At 40.9% G+C, this 14,664-nt stretch overlaps 1 protein-coding gene across 1 annotated transcript in view; it reads left to right on the forward strand.

The window, feature by feature from the left end:
• Positions 1 to 428: 428 nt before the first annotated feature.
• Positions 429 to 14,664, forward strand: part of LOC104405209 (nesprin-2-like) — a gene marked incomplete at its 3' end in the record, with an annotated part of 16,582 nt that continues 2,346 nt past the window's right edge. Inside the window, exons 1-8 of the mRNA XM_010013845.1 lie at positions 429 to 550; positions 8,884 to 8,945; positions 9,600 to 9,695; positions 9,961 to 10,038; positions 10,128 to 10,220; positions 11,549 to 11,730; positions 13,366 to 13,562; positions 14,037 to 14,137. Of these exons, the coding sequence (XP_010012147.1) occupies positions 472 to 550; positions 8,884 to 8,945; positions 9,600 to 9,695; positions 9,961 to 10,038; positions 10,128 to 10,220; positions 11,549 to 11,730; positions 13,366 to 13,562; positions 14,037 to 14,137 (888 nt within the window). The remainder of the gene's footprint in view (positions 551 to 8,883; positions 8,946 to 9,599; positions 9,696 to 9,960; positions 10,039 to 10,127; positions 10,221 to 11,548; positions 11,731 to 13,365; positions 13,563 to 14,036; positions 14,138 to 14,664) is intronic.

Raw genomic sequence — 14,664 nt, forward strand, 5'->3', positions numbered from 1 at the left:
CCTTAATCTTTGCAGATTCTGCCTAAATTGTTTCTATTTTTCAGTAATTATCTGGACAGGCCTGAAAAGTACAAAGGTTTTAAAAAATGAGGTTTGGCAGCAACAAATCTGCAGAAGGCACCCTGGCTTTCTTAAAGAAAGCAACAGTGTTGTAATGTTCCTAGTCCCAGTGCTTCTGTTTTCATGGCAAGACACACTGGGGCCCATGGTTTATGTTGTGGAGTACTGCTGGCCACTGTTAGAAGTCAAGGGACCAAAGCTTGGATTCATGCAGTAGGAACAGTTGCCATATTCTGTATAAGCTAAGGAAACAGCCTACTAAGGGAAGAAAACCCAAAGCAAAATGCGTATCTCAGCACTATAAACTTGAACATCATCAGTTTTTATGTAAAACTTTACTGATTTCCTTTTTTTTTTATCTTTTATGATTTTAGTTTGGAAATTGATTAAAGGTTCTCCATAGAATTCAACATGGCGTCAAAGCAGTCATCTCCCTCAACAGAGGAGCAGGCTTCCTCTGAAATAGATGATCTCTATCTATCTCTGCAAGGTAAGTTACTGTATTTTTCTGTACCTTTTTAATGTAGATTTTTGGCAAAAATCTGTGACTGTGTATGAGTTGAAGAGAATTTTGAGAAACCTGTAAAAACCAGCATATGATCATTGTAGTTCGTCTGTGCTTCTTTGCAGATGTTTGTGTGTTTCAGGAGAGATCCTTCAGCAGTGAAATGAAAGATATCAGCTCTTGTAGTCCTTTCTTGGGGTATTTTCAGATCTGGTGCCTTTTTTGGTGCAGATGTGTTCATCGTTTTTATGTTTTGTTACTCAGAATACATGTTACTGTAAACTATTTTGAAAGGAATTGGCAGCATGAAAAGAGTTGTGTCATTTCATTAGTTTCCTTGCTTTCAATTTGTGGCAATTAGTTAGTTGCATTAAGCTGTCTTAATGAGGCTATTAATTACAGTACAGTTTTATTTGTTTTTCTGTTCTTACCGCTATATCCCCTGCAAGTGTAGAAAGATAGCTTGTGGCCAAAACAGGTAGAAAAGTTTTGTGGCTTGTAAACAAATTTCTTTCAGGTCAGAGTCTTTCATCCTTACTTACAATGAGTTATAACTTGTTAAGGAAGCATTCACTGGCTGATTTTTAATTCTTCCAATTTAATGGCAGCTACCTGGACTAGTTAGGTGATAGTGAGTGCAGCAGAGCTGGCCTCTTGGATAGGCTTGATGGGTTTTCCCTAATCACATGCTGAATTTCCTTCTATAAGAATTTCCTGGGAAGACTGATTTTCGTCTGAATGTATACATGAAAACATAAATGGAGGCTATCAAGGAGGCTAGTCCAGGCAGCAGGACTAGCACTGCTGATAAGCCTGTCTTTGATGTGTTTAGAGCCTGGTTATTCTAGGACAAATGGCCTAAGTTATGTTTCCACAGAGCTATTTCATTTTAGCTCACTTGCAGTGCAATTACTATGGTGCCTAGTTGAGAAAAAATATGTTTAAAACAGATGGTGCAAAAGGCTATTCTGCCAAGTCACTTTTACGATCCATATTTGCACTGATATTGTTGTTGAAGCAGAGTGTTTTGATGAGTGAGTGTTAACAGTGGTCTACAGCCAAATGTCTTTAATGGTGAATTTTCTTCCATTTTGCTTTAGTATTGCATTTCAGGAAAGCAAGCAAAACCTCCTAGCAGACAGGAACTAGTCTGCTTGTTGCACCAAGCACAGATTGTCAGACACACATTTGTTGTGCTAGTCAAACTCAGCTTTCAGTAGAAAGACTGATGTGGCTGTGTCATGAAATGGGTTTGGAAAACCCTATCTTGCTTTAAGGTAGAAGGTGCTGAATTAGTTACATGTGATTTTGGAACACGGTTTTATTTTGAAATTATATTCATGCTGTTTTCTGAAAAGTCATATTGGTGTTTACGTGTCAAATAACAGTAGGGGGTTTTAGTCAATACCTCAGTGAAGGAGCCCTGCTTATTAAAATCGAAACGACTAAATTATATTTCTCTGCTGTAATAATTTGAGCTCCTAGATGATGCTGAAATGAACACACTGCAAATCAGGGGCCAAGCTGTATGTACCTGACTGCTGTAAAACATTTGGAGACATCCCTTAGAAGTGACATGAACAATTTTTGTAATGATTAGAGGTGCAACAAATGGTACACATGCATTCTATGTGTGAAGCTGTGACACTGCAGCATCCACCCTGGGTCAAACAAAACGCAGCATTGTTTTCAGCTACCTGAAATAAGGAGGCACGTCAGCTCCTTTGGTAAGAGAAGGGCTTCATGGCAGTGTTTTGAGAACTGCTGGAGATTGACTACTCTTTGCTGACGAGCAGGAAATGTGGGAATCGTTTTTGCTTTCAGAATGTAAATCTCTATACCTATGGGAGGATCCAACCGCCACTATTCCTCCCATGCACAAATCCTTCCCCTTTCTTCCCTAAGGACAGCAAACACCCTATGTGTTGTGCTTCCCACCAAGCCTGTGCAGAACTCCATTTTCCCTTTTCTTTCTATTTTGCTGGACTAATTCAGATACAGGAAAGTGTGTTTTAGCTTTTGGAGTTTGGGGAATGTACTTACTCTTTCACTGTTTAATTAACTGCAGGGATCCTAATTTTTGGCTCTGCTTATTAATACATGTACCTATGACTGTTATTACTGTAACCCAAAGGATGATCATGTAAGAATGTGGCTGCTAAAACTGTTTTAAGTCTTTAATGATATAAATGTATCATGCTATTTTCATGCAGTTATGTCTAATCCTTTATGAATGATTTATTTTCAAGTGAGATTGAAAATATGGTGATATGCATGGTGAAGTTTTGTTGTGCAGCCTGTAGTAGATTGCACTCATCTCCAAGTGAAGAGACCCATTTAATTCATCCAGAGGTCAGGCAGACTACTAATTCTTACCCAGCTTTTTTGTTTGTTTCCAGGTGTATGCCTCATCCATTGCAGCCTTCTGTTATTACAGCTACACTCTGTTTTTTCTTTATCCAGAATAATAGAATCATAGGACAGTTTGGGTTGGAAGCGACCTTAAAGATCATCTAGTTCCAACCCACCCTGCCATAGGCAGGGACATCTTCACTAGACCAGGTTGCTCAAAGCCTCACCCACCTGTCCTTGGGCACTGCCAGGGATGGGGCAGCTACAGCTTCTCTGGACAACCTGTGCCAGTGCCTCACCACTCACATTAGACATTTTCCTAATGTCTGATCTGAGTCTCTCCTCTTTCAGCTTAAAGCCATTACCCTTTGTTCCATAACTACATGCTCTTTTAAAAAGTCCCTTTCCAGCTTTCTTGTAGGCCTCTTTAGGTACTGGAAGCTGCTCTAAGTTCTCCCCAGGAGTCTTCTCCAGGGTGAGCAACCCCAACTCTCTCAGCCTGTCTCCACAGGAGACGTGTTCCAGCCCTCTGATCGTGTTTATTATGGTTTTTCAAGGTAACTTTTGCAAATGGAAAAGCTCCTATGGGAGCCGCACAGAAATGTATGCCCTGTCTGTGCCGCGTGCTGTCCAGGCGAGGAGCTGGTCTGCAGTTCCCGTAACTGCAGAGCTTCGTGGCATGTGACGGGGCTGATGGCACTGGAGAGGCAATGACACATGACGCTGCTTAAAAAAGAATCAGTCATGGGTATTTTTGTCCATTTCACATGCCTAATGAATAAATAGATTGTATAGTTGTATATATGTGTTCCGTACTAGGTAAATTTCAATTTGTTAAAAGCATTATCAGGTGCATAACTGGTTAACAGGTTAAAAACTGGCATTAAAATGCCTAAGGAGCGGATGGCTTCAGAGGCACCTATATAGAGCACTGAAGGCCACTTACATTCAAATCCCTGCTGCACTTGTGGATTTTCTTTAAAATGTTAGAAACGCCACTTAAGCCCTTATCTTTAAAAGTTTGTTGATATTTAAATGGTGTGACTTAGTATCTTGAAGAATTTAACCTGCAACCTGTCTGTGCCCCCAAGTACTGCAGTAGAACTACACGGGCTGTTGTGGCAGTAAAGACAGTGGTGATTCTGGGCAGAGCAGCTCCAGGATCCCAGCAATGAGGAGAGCAAAAGTGTTTAAGAAAGCCGGAGGGCAAAACTCAGTGTGAACATGCTTCCTGAGCTAGCTTGTGGTAAATTGGATAATTTGCCTTCAAAAGGAAAAGGAGTTTGAAAGGAGTAGTGTAGAAAGGAAAGTTTCCACTTGCCGTGCAGACATGGTAGCAGTTAATTAGTTGATATTTATACAATATTTGGATTTGCAAAGGCCCATTCCTGTAGAAGTATTTTCATCACCTTCCTTTGGATAACCTTCTTAACCTTAAAAAAAAAAAATACTGTGGGGTTTTTTTGGTTTTGGTTTTTTTTTTTGTTTGTTTGTTTGTTTAAGTTGCTTAACACCATGTTGCTGAACAGAAATGCTGGAAGTAACTGTTTTCCCTGCTTTCCTGTCTGCAGAGAATGAAACTCTGTTACTGGGTGGAATGGAATGGATTATATAAAGGGCTCAGGGGTGAACTGCTCACTCTTGCTCTCCCAGGGTTGGCAAGTACTTAACAGTTCTGATAGTTCCTATCACTTACAACATGGACCTGCTCAGTGGTTTAGGTCATATCAGCAGTACTGTCTTGAAGGAGTTCTCCCGGTTATCCCTCCTGACCATGCTTTGGTTCATTTTGTTGAGCCATCAGGGAGTGTGGGAATGGTTATTTGAGATGAAACTGAAATAAATGCTCCAAGGATGGAGCACTCCATGGCTATCTGTGGACATTGAGGTTAGAGCTAGTCCAACACAACCTTTCTTCCCTGCACATGTAGTGGGTGCTCTACGTCCTGAGCACCGGCTCTTTTGATTTGCTGATCTGTTCCTGTTGAACTCCACTGCTTTCTACTGTAGATGTAGCCTGAGCTGACCTGAATGGTGAAAGGAAGATACAAAAATATCATACACAAGAAGTAATTCCTTCTGGCGAAACAGAGATGGGAAGATGACAGACAGACTTGTGCTCACTAATTTCAAATAATGATTTAATTTTTTAAAATTTGTTTTAAAGAAAAAAACCCTCACAGTTGTAAATGGTTCACTGGCAGTGATGCACCAGTCCTCGCGATAGAAGAAAACCTCTTTGCTGTTTGGTGACGTTGCTTGATGAGTGTGAACAGACAGGCTACATCTGCTGTAGTTTGATTCACCCAACTCCCTGCTGAGGGAGGAGACGGTGCTTTCCCTGGAGCTGCCATCTCCCATCTCAGGAAGGGAGTTGTGAAAGGCAACAGAGGAGAAGAGATTAATTTTAAGTCTGGCTATTCTGTATCGCCGTTAAAGGAAGGCTGAGAGTAAAAACATGACTGGCAGTGCTGCTGCCCTCCTCCTGGGAGAGCTCAGCACTGCCATGGTTCCCACCGAGTCTCCATGCTGCAGCCCTTAATGATTAGTGTGGTTTGTAGCACTTGCTGATAGCTCATTACTGGATAAAACAGCCAGTGTCCAGCAGCGTGTGTTGATTTTTGGCTAGCCTATGTAACACGCTGCTTCTATGCGTTATTCCCCTCTAAAGAGTTGTTCTGAAGATTAGCTTTAAAACACAGGGTGAAATGTGATAGATTTTGGGTGGTTTAAGATTAGCGGGTTCTTTGTTCTCTAGGTCCACTTTTTGACTTGGTGACTTTTGGCCCAAAGTGAATGAAATTATCAGGGTTTTTTTGATAGTGTTTTTTTTTTTTTTTTCTGGGTCAGTGACATTTGAAAACTAGGGCAACAGAAAACCAAGGTCACTTAGAGTCCTATTAAAAGGCCTAACAAAGAATCCATTCATCCTCATAAAAATAAAAATCTGTATTAATTAACCACATGGTAGAGATAAGAATTTGAGAGCTTGATTAAATCGTTAGCGCCTCTGAGCAGTAGAGTCAGATGGGAGCTGGGAGGGAAAACACACTGAGCCTGAAAATTGCAATACGACTGTCATGGTGACAGAAGCACCTCTGTACCAAGCTGTGGGTTGTGTGGTCTGGGTAGAAACAGCAGGTGCTGCACTACAGTCTGGGGAAATATTGGCAAGCATGGAGGTCTGTTATTATTTCAGGAGGAGATTTTATTACTATTATTTATTTGGGTAGGAAAATAAGCCACACTGCAGCTGAGGCGGCAGCTGCTTGGAAAGCAGCCTGGTGGGTTGCACTAGGCAGCAGTTGTAGCTTGGGGAGGGTTTAAGGTGTGCTTAGGTGTGTGCAGTGAAATAACCACCTTGTACTTTCACCAGGTGAGACATTTGCCTGAGAGCTGCTAATGTGAATCAACACTTGCAGTCTCTGGTTCATATTGCATAATGTAGCAAGTTAGTAGGGAGAGACTTGACCAAACCAAAACTGAACATCCTCGTCCTAACCCTCTTTCTGTAACTGACCCAAAGAACAAGTTCTCTAACTCAGTAGCAGTAGTGTGTGTTTGGAAGAGCTACAGCTGGAAGAGTCACTGGCGTCAGGCAAAGCAGTCAATATTTGTTTTCCATCCCTTTCAAGTGCCAGCAATACCAGCCTTGCCTGCCTGATAAAATTGAGCGCAGCTACTCAATAATCGCCCATTAGGTAATTGGAATGGCTCCCGCATGTGTATTCAACCAAAGGGTGTGGCTGGGCCCTGTGCTAACATGAAGCCACTTTCTCCATGCTATTTATGTCCTCCTTGTGAGCGCTGAAGTGCTGGTTGGTCTGTGTGTCATGTTGCATTTATTTTCTGTTATCCAAACAGAACAGAATTTTGAGATTGCATTTTTGTTCATGGCTTCAAGACTGCCCTTATCTTACAGGTCATCAGTCTCTGTGATACTTAAAACCAAGCACAAAACAATCCCACAAGTGGGGGAAGTTGTTTCAGCTCCGACAGGATCACAGTATTGGAGGTTAGAGGAGGACTGTTGAAAGATGTATTAGCTACAGGATGCAAACCAGCCCTTCATGCAGTGTAATGCGTGAATGTTTTTCCTGCCGCTCACCTACCTGGTGAAGCAGGAGGTCTGTGGTTTGGATGGTGGGTTTGGAAGCAGGAGTTTGTGTTATCCTTACGCAGCTTGCTCTGCTTCACGAGCTGATGGAGCTCTGCGTGGCAGGCCCTTCAGGCCATCTTGGATGATGAAAAGCCCCTGAGAACTGGGGTTTGTGGCTGCCAAGTTCCAGAGTGATAAACTGTGGGCCATTTTCCTGAGTGGCATTTTCATTTCCATGGGCAGAGCAGTCAGGATTTTTGTTTTTTCCCCAAGGGCTTGCTATTTTTGGTATCTTTCATCATGCCCAGCCTACAAAAACATCCATGTCTATTGCCGAGTGGTATTGCACTTGCCTTGTGATGTCAAACTGGCATTCACATTACTGTTTTGTGCAAGAGCATGCTTTCAGAGGCAGAAGAGATGGCTGCTCCCATCCTATCTCCCAGATTTGTTTCTTCTTGCAAGCTGATGGCCTTGTCAGTCTCCAGCTGCGCCTCCCCTGCCGTGGGAGGATTTACCTGGGCTGGGAGGTGGGCAGTGAGTACTGCCGCAGCTGCCTTGCCCACCATCTTTCTCCAGGCCTGGGCCGTACACGCTGCCCGACCACCTGCTGCTCCTCAGGGAGCTGCACTGGGGCCATGGTGCAGGACACGCACCGTCCTCCTCTATCCTGCTGGCAGGGCTGGCGTCCCATGGCCCATCTGCCTCCTGTAGCCATGTATGGAGGGCTGTAACCTCAGGGCCAACACCTCCTGCTGTTACCTCAGGCCTGTTTACAGATGTTCAAAAAAATGTGTGTTTGGTGGTGGTGTGTCTTGGGAATGGGGTGGGTTTTTAGGGAGGGAGCATGGGCTGTGTTCCACGGGCTATGACCATGGATGGGAATGGAGAGCTGGTATCATCTGCTTCTGCTGCTCACACTCTGCTTCACCCTTTGGGGGAACCAGACTTTTCTTCATCTCTGCTACCCACAGACCATGGAGAAAGGCTTTTTCCTCTCTTTAACTCTACTCTGGTGCAAGAAGCAGCTTAAATATTCTGATTTTTGAAACATTGGCTTAACCAACTTCCTCTCTCTCTTCACATCTGCTGGTAGTTTATCACTGTGTACTGTCCTGAAGGACCTGGGTGAAGAGCTGGATCTCTGCATGACCAGATCACACTTTGAGTCCCATTTCACTGTTTTTTTTACTGGCACATGAGTTCAAGAGCTTCCTTCTTCTTCCCTCCTTTTCTAAGACCCTGCGTGCCCCTTTCTGGTCAGATTAGTGGTCTGTATACCCTAGGGAGGGCCCAGCACTGAAAAGGACATAGAGGGTATATTCCCTGATGACAGCCTAATAACTCTCCCCAGCCCTGCGGTTAGCCAAGAATTCCCATTCTCTGGCTTCACCTACAGATCTGCGTTTATCACCTAACCCCAGCGTACGTATTGGTCTCTTCAACCAACCCCATTAATGGCTTCTCCCAAATTTCAAGATGGATCTTGTACCAACGATACCCTTGCGTCTTTCAAGAAACACTTAGGAATGGACAGACTTATTCTAGATGTATTGCTCTGGAGAATGATGTGTTTATACCACTGTTTGCATTTCCTGAGCTTTGGAGAAAACCTTCATGAGTTGCTCTTTGCTGCGTTCAGTAGAAGCATGCTTGCTGGCGGTTGAGGTCCTTGCAGTAGCATCTCTGCAAGCAAGAAAATATCAGCTCTAAAATAAGAGCTGAAAAAACCTGATATAAAGCCTCACTTAATATCTGGAAGTATGGACCTTAGGTTTGAGATGGACACCATGTATGTTTTTGAGAAAGAGAAATAAAAACAGATAATTTTTTCCATTAACCATTTTTTTCTTCCCCCCCTCCCCAGTGCAGCGAGAGTTTACACAGAAGAAAACCTTCACCAGCTGGATAAATTCAATACTGGCAAAGGTAAGAAGGGGATTCTTTAGGAAAGATATGCCTTTTGCCTTTTTGCTTCAGATGTGCTGCTTCGAGATTAAATATTTTAGGAATAAACAAAATTAATATAAGATTTTTAGGTATTGCCTGGAAAAATTAGCCCCTGGAAAGCATTTGTTTTATAGGTGCAACAGCATTGTTTTGGTGATTGTCCAATGACGTTTGTAAGGTGTTTCGTAAAAAGAGAACAGTATTTCTCTTGCTGCTGTGGTAAAACATACTTGTGCTGGACTGTGGCACACGTTTCAGAGTTTAATGAGGTTCCTTATTTGTGCTTGGGATTGTCCTGACCCAGGTGCAGGACCTTGCACCTTTCCCTTTGTCAGAGTTTTGGGGTCTTTTGCCACATACCTCCTAGAAAAGTATAAATACTTGAAAATGAGGCCTAAAAATAACCTTTATAAAATAAGGAGGCAAGGCAAGGGAGAATAAGAGACAAACATATTAATGGATTATGAGCAGCAGGATATGGCTGGTTCGATGCAGGATTTATATTTCAGTGTATTGAAAAAATAAAGGATGGTAAACATTTTTTTTACAGCAGAGTAATCTATGATGTTCTGTAGCATATTGAGTTCAAAATGACAAAAGATGGTGTGACAAGCATGGATATTTATTTTGCAGCATACACCTCCTTATGTTATCTCAGACCTCTACACAGACATACAGCAAGGACATTTGCTTTTGGATCTGTTGGAAGTGCTTTCAGGTCAACATCTGGTAAGACAGAGTAATAAAAATATTGCCTCAGTCCTTCATCGAATCCAGCAAAGATTTCTGGATATGCTTAGTTGTAACCATATGAATGATCCCTCTGGAATCATAATGCTTTTTGCAAGTAACTTATTCTTATACAGCTGACAGTGAAACACACTGAAATAAGTTGATCCAAAGTAATTTGTGAATCTTTGCAGGACTTCCCGTATCAAAATGTAAAATGAGTTTTTACAACTAAGGATGTAACCTGTTCTTTTTTGCTTTACAGCCACGGGAAAAAGGATTTAATATCTTCCAGTGCAGAAGTAACATAGAAAATGCTTTGACATTTTTAAAGAACAGATCAGTGAGTATTAACTTCCAAATTCACAACTAAAGCCAGTTTAGCTGGTGGAACATTTTCGTTGTTAACAATGATCCTTTTTTTTCCTGTAGCTTAAGCTCATAAATATTCATGTTGCTGACATTATTGAAGGAAAACCTTCCATTGTGCTTGGCCTAATTTGGACAATTATATTTCATTTTCATGTAAGTATTTCAGCGATGTAAGAGAGTTTTAGTAGAGGGGAGAAACACAAAAATTTGTTGACTTAACGTGGTTGAGAGATGAATTAGTACAAAGCAGAAGATTATATTCTGACATATGGAAGTGATGGCTCAGGGAGGAGATGCACCAGTATGTCTTCCATGTGTCTCTTAGCTGCTTCACCAATGCAATGATGGCATTACAGCCTGATTGATGAATTGTATCTAGCTGCAAATGGTAAGAAGAAAAGATACTGAGATTGTTTTTTTAAAGTAACCAGATAAAAAAGAGGCCAAACTTTGCCTGTCTAAGGCCTGTAATGATCTGTAGGCTGAATACCAGCCTGCATTCAAACCCTTCCTCATAGGAACTTTGTTGAGGGGAGGGGGGTGGTGGTTGCAAGAAATCAAGACTAGAGGGACCAGGTAATGCAAACATAGATGTCTTTGATTTTATGTGGATTGATGAGTTTCACATTGTGGTCACTCTTCCACATCCAGGTCAAAGATGTACCAGCTGGAGGCTGAATGTTTGCATGCAGGGTTGTTTTGGCAGGCACCTTGCAAGTGCCAATGCCTGAAATAATATGGAGGCTGTCACAGTGATGTCTCTTATACAAGATACTGAGCTTGCATCTTGCATAGCATGAGTTTATGATGATGTTTGAAAGCACATGGCCTTGCTTTAATCATGTTGTAGGTCTGTAGAGGATGATGGAGCCAAACTATCTTCTAGCAGGAGCACAGCAGTGAATTGACATGGGTGTGCTGGGTTTGAACTGGTGGTTCAGGACAGCACTAAGAAACAAAGTTATTTTAACATTATTGTAGCCCACATTTTTCTTGGTAAAGGTACTTTGGTGTTGAAGATTGTTGTACTGCACATGGACTGTGAATTATCTTTTGACTGAAACCAAGCTTCTCTAACCAAACGCAGAGGTCTGTTGAGATCTTTCCTGCACTCCAAGTAAGCAGGCAAACTCTGAGCATGCCTAATACGTGACACTGTTGACAGCACAAAACACAGCTGCCAGGGGTTGCTTTCACTGCTAGGAGGAGTAGAAAAGCTCATTGAGTTGAGAGGTCCATTGCTGGTACCCACATGGAAGTCTTTGAACGAATATTTCCTGCCAAAAAATCACCTGAAGATGGTAATACAGCATGAAATAATTTAGGTTGAACAGATAAAAAAACCTGATCTGATCTTTGGGGGCAGAGTACTACTTTTACAGCTGTGATGGAGTCCTTTCTAAGTCTCTGTGATTTTGTGCTATTGTTGCCGTGGTAATTTTTCACTGAAGTCTGATTAACTCTCGCATCGTCTCTGATAGATTGAAGAACTTGCCAGGACACTTGCTTGTACTTACAGTCAGCCTTCACTTGATTGTTCAAGTGCTGTTGACTCCTCTCCAAAGGCAAGCCGATCAGCTAAGAAAAGTGCTAAAATTAAGGAACGGTGGAAGATGTCCGCTACAAAGGCTCTTTTGTTGTGGGCAAAAGAACAGTGTTCACTGTAAGTTTCATCCAAGACTTATAGATAATATGTTACATGTTGTATTTACTGTTTTTCTCTAAATGTGGTGATATTTCCCCATTTTTTAAACATATTAGTGACAGCTTAGCAGGAAATCCTTTAGATTTCGGATATTGTTACCAGTACTTTTAGCATCAATCAGGCCTTAAATGTTCTGACATGAGCCCTTTAAATATGATAATGTGAAGCTAATCCTACTAATAAAATACCCAATGTAAATTGAGTTGTTTGGCTTTTCCCTTTTAGGAGCTTCTGTGTAGTAAGTCTAGTGGAATGTTTACTAGTTTTAATCCTCATGGTTGGCACTGGTTCACAAAGTTTCAATTCCTTTTATTCTTTTTAATGGAAAACATAGGGTCTCTGGGTTTCCTACATCTCGTGTTTATCAAAACACTGCATGATTCCCAAGAAGGACCCTAGTCCTAGAGGTCCTAGTCCTCAATTCTAATAAGTTATTTCCTTAGGTTTGATGTACAGATAACAGAAAGCTCTCTTGATTTCAGTGGGAATGTTCGCAGCACTCAATCTAGTGCAGTTGCAGGTATTTCTTACAAGGGTAGGCTTTTCATTTTTTTCAAGGACTACTGTGTCACTCCGGGACATTTCAAACATGTTTTACAACTATGTCAGCTCTTCAGCTTTTTGGTTTCTTCATGTTCTAGTAATATCCTACTAATATTTCATGTTGTTAGTGGTAGATAAAGGCCTTCATCAGCACATCAACCACTTTCTGGTGGTTGAATGTTTTCAGGCACTGAAGTTTCCCTTTTAGCTGTTTTTTAATCAGGACAAGATTGATTGACATGTAAAAAACATCTCTCTGTCCATTTAATCTTCCTCTTTCTTTTGCTTGTTTTTCAGCAATATTGCTGTCTGTCCTGTAGCATCCTTTCTGAACTGTGATTACATTGAATGATTTTGTTATCAGTGAATCCTGTAGTTTTTGGTAAAGGAACAAATCTTGTAAGTCCCGGCCCATTGTTTTGTAACTGAATTTGATCACCTGAAACCCCACATCTTTTCCATAACATACTCGTAATACACAGGCTATTTCTGGAAAGTCATCCCAGAATTCACTGTGGTTTGCAGAGCTGAACACCTCAGAGCACTGTCGAGGCACCACTTAATAGAAGACATTTTAAAGAGACTAAGCTAAATAAGGGAAAAAATACTTTTCTTGCAGTAGTAGATCAATTTTAAGGTCTGTATTTCCTAAAATGCCAGAGGTGGTTCCAGTTCTCAGTGCCTTCACAAATACCTACATGTTCTTCAGTGCTTTGCTAGTTGTTTTTCCATCCCATACAATACATAGATACTGAGCTCCAATGTGGTGTTCAGAAAGGATGTTGGATCAGCAAGAGTTCATCTTCAGAATGCAACATAAGATAAAAAAATTTAGTCATTTTGAAAAAACAGTATAAAAATGTTGAATTGTAGCAGTTGGTAGTACTGGCTCTATTGTTGTCTGATGAAGCATCTGCAGAAGTTCTCAGTAACTCCTTGGATTTGATTCATATTGCATTTTATTGAATTTATGTTCTAGTTCTAAATTTGTACTCAGCACATCTGAGGAAACAGGCTATAACATTTTGTTTCTAATCATTCTGGTGATAGGCATGGCTCTATCAATGTGACCGATTTCAAGTCAAGCTGGCGAAGTGGGCTCCCTTTTTTAGCCATTATCCAAACCTTACGACCAGGTCTAGTTGATTTGGAGAAGGCAAAAGCTAAAAGCAATAAAGAAAACCTGAAAGAGGCTTTCAGAATTGCAGAACTGGAGCTGAATATTCCACGGCTTCTTGAACCTGAAGGTAAATGATTTGCCTTTTTTAAATCATTGTAATCAAGAGTGAGATTAATATAATTCTATATGTGTTGACTTATAATACAGGAAAAAAAAGAGATTGCTTAAGTTTGAAATGGAACATTGATCTTTACTCTAGTGTTCGAACCTGAGGTTCTTTGTATTATAACACCAACTGACTTAAGATTTGTAGGATTTTTGAATTGGTAGTAAATGCAGGAACATTATACGTAAGAAATGATATGAAACTTTCTTATTCATGGGAGAAACTTTTTCAATTGTGAATCATGCTATATTAAAATATTCCCAAGGAAAAAAATGTTCATTACATATTAATTTCTGTCAATGGTATGTTAACTGAGATGCTGCAAAATAAACATATTTATGATAATGTGTTTTAATAACTGCAGTATAGCGTGTAATTATGTGATCAGGCCTAGAAGGCTGCATGATTATGTAAATGGTATATTGGCTTTTGTAGATGTTGACGTTATGAATCCAGATGAAAAATCCATCATGACTTACGTGGCTCAGTTTTTGCAATACTCTAGGAATTTGCCTGAGTCTGAAGAAGACATGCAGGTATGTCATGTGGTTTGTCACTGAGGCATTTTTAAATGAATGTGTGTCATGGATGTCAAGAATATCAGTACTTTTCTTTGCCCAGTTTCTAACCTAACTTAGTAACAGTTAGATAGTAGATCCCCTGGTTCAGCTGTTTACAGGGCTGAATTGGCTTGAATCTTCTGATGTTCCTTTGTGGTAGTCAAGACTCAATGTAATAGATTTTTGATGATACAGGTAGAATTGCTGTGCAGGTTGCCTTGTTTTAACATTTAGCTGTTACAAAGGACGTTTTCCAAGCCTGGTTGTCTACGTGTGTGCTCTGAAGTCTAATCTGTCTACCTCTAGGGTAGAGGCAGGCAGATTTGCAAATGTGCAAAACAACCAGCTTTAAATTTAATAGCTCACATGTAAAGGGGACAGAAGTTGTCACTCACAGATCACACTGGTTGAAAAAAACAAGTTTTCTGTTCTCTATATTCTCCTGTAAGAGTTATGTATCAATTAGTTTTTCACCTATCCCCACACCGTTAACCTCCTTTCAG

Source organism: Nestor notabilis, unplaced genomic scaffold, assembly GCF_000696875.1.
Source record: "Nestor notabilis isolate BGI_N333 unplaced genomic scaffold, ASM69687v1 scaffold13884, whole genome shotgun sequence".
Taxonomy (NCBI): domain Eukaryota; kingdom Metazoa; phylum Chordata; class Aves; order Psittaciformes; family Psittacidae; genus Nestor; species Nestor notabilis.